The sequence below is a fragment of the Sinocyclocheilus grahami genome, unplaced genomic scaffold (assembly GCF_001515645.1).
Source record: "Sinocyclocheilus grahami isolate Dianchi unplaced genomic scaffold, SAMN03320097.WGS_v1.1 scaffold55.1, whole genome shotgun sequence".
NCBI classification, from domain to species: domain Eukaryota; kingdom Metazoa; phylum Chordata; class Actinopteri; order Cypriniformes; family Cyprinidae; genus Sinocyclocheilus; species Sinocyclocheilus grahami.
In genome coordinates this window covers 3,572,130-3,582,587 of record NW_015505234.1, presented here as the reverse complement: position 1 = coordinate 3,582,587, position 10,458 = coordinate 3,572,130, and the positions used below count along the sequence as shown (strand labels likewise).

At 39.1% G+C, this 10,458-nt stretch overlaps 1 protein-coding gene across 2 annotated transcripts in view; it reads left to right on the top strand.

Moving 5' to 3' along the window:
* Positions 1 to 5,528, top strand: part of LOC107583809 (eukaryotic translation initiation factor 4 gamma 2-like) — a 12,536-nt gene extending 7,008 nt beyond the window's left edge. For both annotated transcript variants that reach the window (XM_016270146.1, XM_016270147.1), the window contains 10 exons: positions 472 to 635; positions 735 to 845; positions 1,162 to 1,290; positions 2,540 to 2,644; positions 2,742 to 2,957; positions 3,053 to 3,311; positions 3,442 to 3,646; positions 3,756 to 3,964; positions 4,043 to 4,164; positions 4,270 to 5,528. In XM_016270146.1, the coding sequence (XP_016125632.1) occupies positions 472 to 635; positions 735 to 845; positions 1,162 to 1,290; positions 2,540 to 2,644; positions 2,742 to 2,957; positions 3,053 to 3,311; positions 3,442 to 3,646; positions 3,756 to 3,964; positions 4,043 to 4,164; positions 4,270 to 4,335 (1,586 nt within the window). In that variant the 3' untranslated portion in view covers positions 4,336 to 5,528. The remainder of the gene's footprint in view (positions 1 to 471; positions 636 to 734; positions 846 to 1,161; positions 1,291 to 2,539; positions 2,645 to 2,741; positions 2,958 to 3,052; positions 3,312 to 3,441; positions 3,647 to 3,755; positions 3,965 to 4,042; positions 4,165 to 4,269) is intronic.
* The last annotated feature ends 4,930 nt before the right edge of the window (positions 5,529 to 10,458 follow it).

Genomic DNA, 10,458 nt, shown 5'->3' with positions numbered 1-10,458 from the left:
ATATGGAGCCACTAAAAGGTTAGCCGCTTGCTAGCGGTAGCCTGTTGCATTACAGGACATGAAAGTTCACTTACCACATAGCTTAACATCGTGATGTCTGTCAGCCATCGGCGATGGACGATGGCATGTCTATTGGCCCAACCCTAATATATACACTGAACAAAATTATAAACACAACACTTTTGTGCTAAGGCACACCTGTGCAATAATCATGCTGTCTAATCAGCATCTTGATATGCCACACCTGTGAGGTGGATGGATTATCTCGGCAAAGGAGACGTGCTCACTAACACCGATTTAAACAGATTTGTGAACAATATTTGAGAGAAATAGGCCTTTTGTGTACATAGAAAAAGTCTTAGATCCTTGAGTTCAGCTCATGAAAAATGGGGGCAAAAACAAAAGTGTTGTGTGTGTGTATAGATAGATAGATGTGCCATGTCTTTATTTTTACTGTATTTATATATGCAGGTAGTTGCATAGGGACTGGTCCAGGTGTGATCCAGGACAGATTTTCCCCCACCCTAGGACGTCATCGTACAAATCCTCTTTTTAATGGCCACAGTGCACACATGGCTTCCCAACCACAGTCACAGTTTGACTTGGGTATGAAGCCTTTCATCAAGTCTAATCAGGTAAACATAAATATTTTTGCAGCACTTACAGCTATAATTACCTTTTTTCAACCTTTCTCAAACCCATTATTATGAAATTACTAAACAATATATCCATAGGGACAAAATCAGCATTTTCACAATCAAAACCAGAACCATTCAAACCAGCAGCAAGCTCAATCTAAGGACATGCCTCCACGCTTCAAGAAGGGGCAGCTCAATGCAGACGAGGTAAACCAGAGGCACTAAGTGCCAAGTAAAACCAAAACAACATCCACCCTGTGATTATAAAAAGACGCGTTATTCTGAGGGACTCCACTGGATGGCAGTTTTCTTACTTTGTCTGTTCTTTGTTTCTTCCTGTTCTTTCTCTCCTCCTTATGCTTCTCGTCTATCCCTTACTCTTAAACTGCCAGCCAGTCCGCTGACAGCGATTATGAGATATGAGGGTGTGAATTGTCAAAATAGTATCAAGCATTTTATTCTTTGTAACTAGCCTAACAATGTTTTTTTTTTTTTTTTTTTCCCCCATGATCCATTCTTACAGATCAGCCTTAGACCTGCTCAGTCGTTCCTCATGAATAAAAACCAAGTTCCAAAACTGCATCCCCAGATTCCTACCATGATTCCACCCAGTGCTCAGCCTCCACGGACACAGACTCCACCACTTGGACAGGTAGAAAATAGTGCTGTGTTCAATACATCGATACGAAGCTGGCCCTGTATCGATATTGTGGCACGTGCGCTGCAGTGGACCGTGCTTAATTTGAATACAAGAACACCGTTTAAAACAGAGTAGAAAAGTGCAAGGTTTCTAAAAAATAATGAATAGAGCATAATATATAGGCTACAACGAGGTTTAATCTGGCCGCAGAGGAACACAACCGGGTTGCCTGATGTAAAGAAATGTAATCCCCAAAACAGAGCTTCCCACTTGCGCAATACGGAAATATCTGCTAAGTGTGCTACTTATCTTTGTCAACCTGGCGACCATGTGCACGCGCTCTCTCTCCACTGTGTTTAAATGCACTTGCTTTCTGAAAACACAGGTTAGCTTGCAGTTTAGCGATCTCCACTTCAATATTCTATTATCAGAAAAGTGTCATTTATCAAGTGTTAATTTATGAGAGAGAGGCTGTGAATGTAAGGATTACCACCGTTTTGCCGCGTTTCTCTATTAACAGTGAAGCTGTGGCTTTAATTGCTTTAGAAACGATGACGTTACCAGCTCCTTGTTGAGAAAGATAATGTAGCTCTTCAGCGATTAAACTATTTTATTGATAAAATTGCGGGGCAGCGTTAAGTTTGTCTAAACGTGAAAAAGAATGTGCATGTTTAGTGTGATCTGACTAAACCTGTGTGTTAGATACAGTGAAGACAGCGCATTAGTTTAGAACTCTTTTTTTTTTCTTTTTTTTAACGTAGCGAGAGTGTTGATTTGTGCAATGTTAAGATGATTTTAATATTAGAATGAGTACATTACAATATAAATGTATTAGAACAAGTACATTATTTATGGGCTTAAAAACAAGATGCAAACAATCAGAATATTGTACCTGGTGGGGAGTGCCCAATTTAAACATGATGCCATTACCTATAGGCTATTGTACTGTGGTACAGTTATGGAGGCCCTTCATAATGCAGAGGTCAACTGCTCTGCCAATAGTTAGCAACGGCCCTATGGTATGCAGTGTTTAATAAACCGCTGTCTTACTAAATTCTTCTGAGGTGAAATTCAGTGTAGTCCCGTATCGTGATGCGTATCGTATCGTTACTTTGCTGGTGATACACAGCCCTAGTAGAAAATTCTCTCAGCTTTGCTGAACTCTCTCTTTAGTTACGATTAATATTGCATATCTTTTAAAAGTGTCCGTGGAATGACATGGCATTAGGAAAAATCAATAATTTCCTTGTGTTCTTTTTAGCCTCCTCAACTTGGTCTGAAAACCAACCCGCCTCTGATCCAGGAGAAACCTCAAAAAACTACTAAGAAACCAGTGCCTGCTAAGGAGGAACTGCTGAAAATGACTGTGCGTATCTTTGTTGTCCTACACTTTTGTACTCCAAGCATTTTCATCACCGGTTGTTAGAGACTTTCTAATGGTTTACTGATTTTGTTTACAACAGGAGAACATTGTGACCGATTATCTGAACAGTAAGAACATGGAGGATGCTGTCAGTGGTGTGAAAGAGATGAAAGCTCCCAAACACTTTCTGCCAGAGATGTTGAGTAAAATCATCTTATGTTCTCTGGAGAGAAGTGATGAGGACCGGGAACAGGCTAGCACTCTTATCCATACATTGCGCACTGAGGGCTTTATCACTGGGGACAACTTCATGCAGGTAAGTTACCTTGCTTTTTTTTTCCCCTTCAGCAGTCAAAATATTTGTATTTATTGTTTCATTATCTAATTCCCATAATAATGATTTGTCAACAGGCTCTGCTGAATGTCTTGGATCAATGCCCTAAGATTGAGGTGGACATTCCTCTGGTGAAGTCATACCTAGCGCAGTTTGCAGCACGGGCCATCATTGCTGAATTGGTCAGTGTGGCAGAACTGGCTCATCCACTGGAGAACGGCAACCACTTTCCTCTCTTCTTGCTATGCCTGCAGCAAGCTTCCAAGCTTAAGGACCGTGAGTGGCTCACAGATCTCTTTCAGCAGAGCAAGATCAACATGCAGAAAATGCTTCCTGGTATGTCTCCTTCCTACACACAACTCTGAAATAGTTGTTTCTGATTGGTCATTCACAGCATTTATTTTGTTATTAAATAGGATTGATTTTGATGACATGCTATATTTAACTAGATATTTTTGTTTCTTAGAAATTGACCAGAATAAGGACCGTATGCTGGAGGTTCTTGAAGGGAAAGGTTTAAGTTTCCTTTTCCCCTTGCTGAAACTGGAGAAGGAACTGCTGAAGCAGATCAAGGCAGACCCCTCTCCTCAGGCCATCTACAAGTGGATCAAAGATAACATTTCTCCCAAGCTCCACACCGACAAGGGCTTCATCAACATACTTATGACCAGGTACAGCCCATTAAATGTGCATTACATTCATAAATGGAGATATGCAACACTGAGATTGATGTAATTGACGTCATTGTTAACAAGCCTTACTGTTTTTTCCATTTAACAGCTTCCTGCAGTATATCTTTGCTGAGCTTGGCGTGAATGAAGGTGATGAACAACTGGCCTCTCCTTCTAAAGAGCAGCTGGACCAGGAGAAGCAACTACTACTCTCTTTCATGCCAGTCATGCAGAAGTTCCTCCACAATCACGCTGACCTGCAGGTCGGTGCCCTGTACGCCCTGCAGGTGCACTGCAATGCCAACACTTTCCCAAAAGGTACGGAAACTACTCGGATTGTAACCTGCTGTGTCTGTTAAGATTTTCTGAGTGGTGTTTGTTTTTTTTGTAATTTAGGTATGTTGCTTCGCTACTTTGTCAACTTTTATGACATGGAGATCATTGAGGAGGAAGCTTTTCTTAAATGGAAAGAAGACATTTCTCAAGAGTTTCCTGGAAAAGGGAAAGCCTTATTCCAGGTAAGTGTTTTTAACTACTGTGAACTCGAATGTTCTCAAATGGAAAGGTTTTTACCCTTTGAGTAAAAGAATGTTCATTTACAAGTCTTTAATCTTTCTTTTCAGGTGAATCAGTGGCTGACTTGGCTTGAGACAGCTGAGGAAGAGGAGTCTGAGGAGGAAGCTGACTAATCTTCTAGTACACATTAATTTCCTGCTACATGACTTGCTGTCTTCTCTTTGGTTCCTTCACTCTTTGCAGTAGCTCACACTCAGCCAATTACAGTACACTGCTGCTAGGCTCATGAATTAAATGCAAGACGTAGTAATACCATTATCATAACGTCTCTAATGTGGTTTCTCGCATCATAACCAATGTCAGGCTTGTTATCATCTTTATTTTCAGAACCGCTATGCTTTTTCAGTAGAAAAAGTGGTAGTCAAATCTTACATGTTTTGTCTGGTTTAATTTGTTTTTGTTTCACAAGACACAGGACAGAAAAACTTTCAGCGTCTCAGCGTAAGTGAAACTTGGGTATAGAACCAATGATTTGTTTGCAGTCTGTCTTGGGGATTGATTAAAATGAATCATGAGATCCTGGTTGAATGGCCTTAATAGGTTACGCTGTAGATGCTTTTATTAGTGTTATTCTGGGGCGGTTGCAATATCCTTCACCCCTAGTGCACGATTTAAACATCTGTAAAACTGTAACATGTTAGCAGTTTCCATTTCTACCTCCTACTGAATAAGCGTTTAGTGCAGGCTTCTGATGAGTCTAAAGTTTTAGACTTGAATTAAGATCCAGAACATCTGCGTAGTTTGATTTTGCACAATACACTACCTAATATCTCAGCTTGCAGTAGAGTTTAAGTGCTTTCCATTGAAGATGCAAAAATCAAGCTACTAGTGTCAACTTAATGCCTCTGCTGCCCCAGCCTTACTTCATTAATGTTGTCTAAAGTGCGTTCTGACAAGGTAACTGCAATGTATTCTCTGTATAATGGCAGTAGTAATGTTGCCCTTCAGGTCCCACTGATCTGTTGCAAATTATTCCAATCATAAACATCGAAGTAGTGGATTATTTTAACCTGCCTTTTAATGGGTCATTAAATGTCAATAAAAATCAGAAGAATCATTAAAACCCAGAAGAGGTGAAAGGCTTTTGCCCTTGTCAGTAAGGGGTTCTCAAGGCAACCTTTTATTGACGGGTGTTTTAACTGTATTTGACAAAGTTAATCTTGTGAACTTGCATTTGCCAACGTGTTAACTGCAGTCCAGTTGTCAGAAAGGAAATGGCTTATGATCATGTCATTGTAAGGCTGTTTAGTGCTGTTTTCATCACCACTATTGCTGAAGTCACAATAAAAGAAAAACTTGATCAGCTTGAAGTGTTTTCGTTGGCATGTTTTATAAGAAATGCACTGAGAATTTTACCTTTCATTGTTCAGAATCTCTTCAAGTGAAGAGAACTATTTTGCCAGAATCAAATTTTTTTTTTTCTTTTTTTTTAACCACAGGGATACAGTAATGGTTGTTTTTGGTTGTTAGCACAACATTTAAGGAGATTTGAGAGCAACATGTTTACAACCAATATGTTGTTGTTTGGGCAATATATCTAAAACTAGACATTCATGTTTATTCCTCATCAGTGGGGATCCAGAAATATTCCACTTTCCTGTTTCGCCTTGAAAATCCAGAATCATGGGTATCTGGCATTGGTGACAGCTCTCTGAAGTGGGATGGGCCAGTGTCCCGTCCAACTCGAGGTGCAGCCACCCTAAACATCGTCTTGCTGAAGAGATGAGACCAATTAACACTCAATACATTTGCTAACCAAAGTTTAGCATTGATAAGACCTACCTCCCTGAACTCCTCTCTGAATCCTCACTGTTGAGGTCAGGTGTGGAGATGTACACAGGGTCTCCTTCCTGTTGAGTGCATGTTGTTTAATGCTATTATCTAGCAAGTAAATGAATGCATTTACACTTGTTAATGTGTAGGAATGACCGGCAAGAGACTTTACCGTGAAGTTCCTTGGTGTGCCATCTTGATTTTTTAGGATCTTAACCCTCTGGTCGCTTTCAGTCATACACAGGAAGTAGCTCTTAATATTAGCTTGACACTGAAGTGAGATGCAAGTATGTGATATTGTGCAATCAGTTTAGAAAGTTAAAACAATCATTTCACAAGATGGGTGGTAGTTCCAATTTGAAAAGTCATTTTTAGGGTTATTTCTTACTATTTCTATGTATCATGCCCATGAATATTTAATTTTTAAAAAAGACATTTCTATATATTCATGACCATTCAAAAGTTTTGGATCAGTAATATGTTTAAGAAGAAAATTAAAGTCTCGTGTTCACCAAGGCTGCAATTATTTGACCAAAATACAGTAAAAACACTTTTAAAGGGGTCCTTTCATGCTGTTTCACTTTTTCAACTTTAGTTAGTCTGTAATGTTGCTGTTAGAGCATAAAAAAAGATCTGCAAAGCTCGAAGTCCGCTTCAAAAGGAGATATTTTATTTAACAGAAATCACTTTTCAAAAACTACAACGAACGACTCGTTTGGACTACAACGCATATTTTCTGGGATTTGTGATATCACAAATATCGACGAATGGGACGAGACCTGGTTGAGCTGCACTAGAGAAGGCAACCAGTGTTATTATCACTATGTCGGAGACACGCTAGCTTTCCCAAGGTAGACAAACTTAGTGTTTACAATCATCCGGGTTAAAATCGCGCTCAAATTGATTTGATTTTGATGCAATATTTGCACTGAAGCTAGCAGGCGGCTATGGTAAGGGGCATGAAATTTCCCTACCAGCAGCCGAGTGCTGCCAATCACAACACACACTGGCCCAGCTAACCAATCACAGCACATTTGGTATTTCAGAAGGCGGGCCTTCATTTGATACAGGGAGAGCCGTTCATGCCAGACTGGGGAGAGAGGTGTTGTAATAATGTAAAATATGTGAAAAATTATGTGTTTTTCGAACAACCTAGTATGAGAGCCTGTTCTAGTATACCGCCAAAACAAAATAAAGACTTTGTAAAAGAGCATAATAGGACCCCTTTAATATTGTGAAATATTAAATGTAAAAATAATGTAAAATACCTGTTTTGTATTTGAATATATTTTAAAATATAATGCACTCCTGTGATGGCAAAGCTGAATTTTCAGCATCATTACTCCAGTCTTCAGTGTCACATGATCCTTCAGAAATCATTCTAATATTCTGATTTGATGCTCATGAAACATTTCTTATTATTATCAATAGTGAAAACAGTTGTGCCGTTTAATATTTTTGTGGAAGCTGTAATACCTTTTTTCAGGATTCTTTGGTAAATTTAAAATTAAAAAAATTATTTGAACTAGAAATAATTTGTAACTATAAATCTCTTTAAACTTTTGATCAATTTAATGCATACTTGCTGGAAAAAAGTATTAATTTTATTCAGAAAAAGTCTTACTGACCCCAATTGTTTGTGTGTGTGTGTGTGTATTATATAATATATTTATATAATATTATATAAATTGTTATGAGAAAATAAGTCATTATTTCGAGAAACTAAGTCATTATTACGAGAAAGTTTCTCATTATAACGAGATACTAAGTCATAATTTTGAGAAAGTTTCTCATTATTATGACTTACAGAATTATATTTTTTTATTTAGTGGCGGAAACGGGCTTCCATATATATTTGTTGATTTGTTAAGAGAAAAATTAGTATAATAAGTGATGGTAAAATTCTGTGTTTACACATATATTCATAATGGACTAAAAAAAGAATGGCCCTACATTCGAGAGGACATACTTCTTTGGTCTGCCTGAGAGACTTGAGTTCTTCCTGTGCTCTGATGACTTCTGCCAGAGCCTGGTGCTTCTCTCTCCAGCTGAGACACTCCCTGGTGCGATCTTCCCTCTCCCGCTCAGCTAAATGTCTTTCCTGCTCAGCTTCCTGCTGGGCTTTATCAGCCCTTTCTCTCTGCTCTTCAGCAACCAGAGCTCTGCGTCTGGAGTTCACCTCCCTACAGAGAGAGAGCATGACAGTGACAGACAGCATCATGAACCAAACTATTCCTGAAAATAGCCTGAAAACTGCCACGCCAGGATCCATTCACAATGCTTATATAACCAAAGATAAATGGCATGAATGCTTTTTAGCTTACTTTTCCATTATAATCACATTCTCCTCAGTCAGCTCCTTCAGTTTGTGTCGTAACGTGTTCCTCTCATCCTCCAGTATTCTGTTCTCCTCCAGGAGAGCCTGCTTTTCTCCTGACACCCTGTCTAGTTTAAGCTTGGTCTCAAAGTAATTCTTTTCAGCTTGAGCTAAAAGTAGCTGGACATCATTGTGCTATGGATGACAGTATGCAAATTAATATAGTGAAGCTATATATAGCATTATTTTGCATCTTGTTTGTATGATATTGTATCTATACCACTTTTTTCAGCAGGTGTAGTTCTTCGCTGAGTCGTGTTTTATCAGCTACTGCGAGATCTTTTTCTTGCCTGCTGTCCAGAGCCCGGGCCTCCGCCAGTGCCCTGCTCTTGTCCGCCTCTGCTCGTCCTCTATCAGCATCCCCAGCCGCCCTGGAGCACAGTGTCGTCCTCTGCTGGCTGACATGAAGCTTCTGTTTCAACTAATTGTTATAAAGAAAAAAAGGGGCACAAACATTATTTTTTGTTCCTCTGCATCTTCTGTGATGTCAGATGTGTAATGTACACACCTCTTTAAATTGGGCCTGGAGTTCCTGGTTGAGATTGCGCAGGTTTCTCATGGTGAGCTCACTCTCAGTCCTCATCATGATCCTTTCCATTTGAATTTCGTCAGACAGATACTTGTTTTCCTTTTTTAGGTCTTCACATTCCTGAACAATGCCGATACAGTGGCAAGGAAAAAAAGAAATAAAATATATTTTGAACAATGTTTCTGCTACTGTATTATCTTTTTGTCTACCAAATTTGCTATCTAAACTTGCTGAAAGGTCTATAATTATTAATTATATTTATCATTCATTATATTTATCATTCATATATATATTGTATATACAGTGGTGTGAAAAAGTGTTCACTTTGTCAGACAGGTTCTATTTAAGTGATTTCTTGATTCAACAGGTCTGGCAGTAATCAGGCCTGGGTGTGGCTAGTGAAATTTAACTCAGCTTTCTAAAATAATGGGGTTAATTGCAGTTCTTTCATGATTTAACAGGAGGGGGAAATACATTTTTCACATAGGGCCACGTAGGTTTGGACAGCTTTTTTCCCTTAATAAATGAAATCATTTAAAAACTGCATTTTGTATTTAGTTGCATTATCTTTGTGTAATATTTAAATTTGTTTGATGATCTGAAACATTAAAGTGTGACAAACATGCAAAAAAATAAGAAATCAGGAAGGGGGCCAACACTTTTTCACACCACTGTATATAGACACACACACACAGGTTTGTTTTTGTGTAAAGTGGGGACATCCCATAGGCGTAATGGTTTTTATACTGTACAGACCGTATATTCTATTGTCCTACACCAACCCTACCCCTAAACCTACCCCTTACAGGAAACTTTGTGCTATTTCAGATTTTCAATACACTCCATTCTGTGTGATTTATAAGCGTTTTGAAAAGTCGGGACCTGGGGTAATGTCCTGAAAAGTCACCTTCTCCTTGTAATACCTGTCATACCTTTGTCATTATACAAATGTATGTCCTCATTTGTCACAAAAACGTGCGCGCACACACACACACATATAAACATATATACACACATACAGTATGTATTGTTTTTTTTATTAATTATAAATTATTTATTCTTAATTGAATGTATTATTGTCACGAATTCGGGTCTTGGACTTCCGTTTATTCACCACCAGATGTCACACTTTCCATTGTGTGACTGAAGTGGTGGCTGTACCAGAGCACGCTCACAAAATGGTGGCAGCAGCGGAGCCTGATCGCAAGATGGCGGCCACACTAGAGCACGCTCACAAGATGGCGGCGACAGCAGAGCACACTCACAAGATGGCGGACACAACCGCATCTGGTCAAGTCACGTGAATCATCATGAGTCAGGTCAAGTGGCAGTTTATTATCATGAGTCTAGTCAAGTTACAGCTGATAGTCATGAGTCTAGTCAAGTCACAGTTGATCGTCATGAGCCAAGTCAAGTTACAATTCAGTATCAGGAGTCAAGTCTAGTCACAGCTGTTCTTCCTGAGTTCAGTCAAGTTACAGCTAATCTTCCCGAGTCAAGTCTAGGCACAGTTGATTGTCATGAGTCCAGTCAAGTCACAACTGATCTTCATGAGTC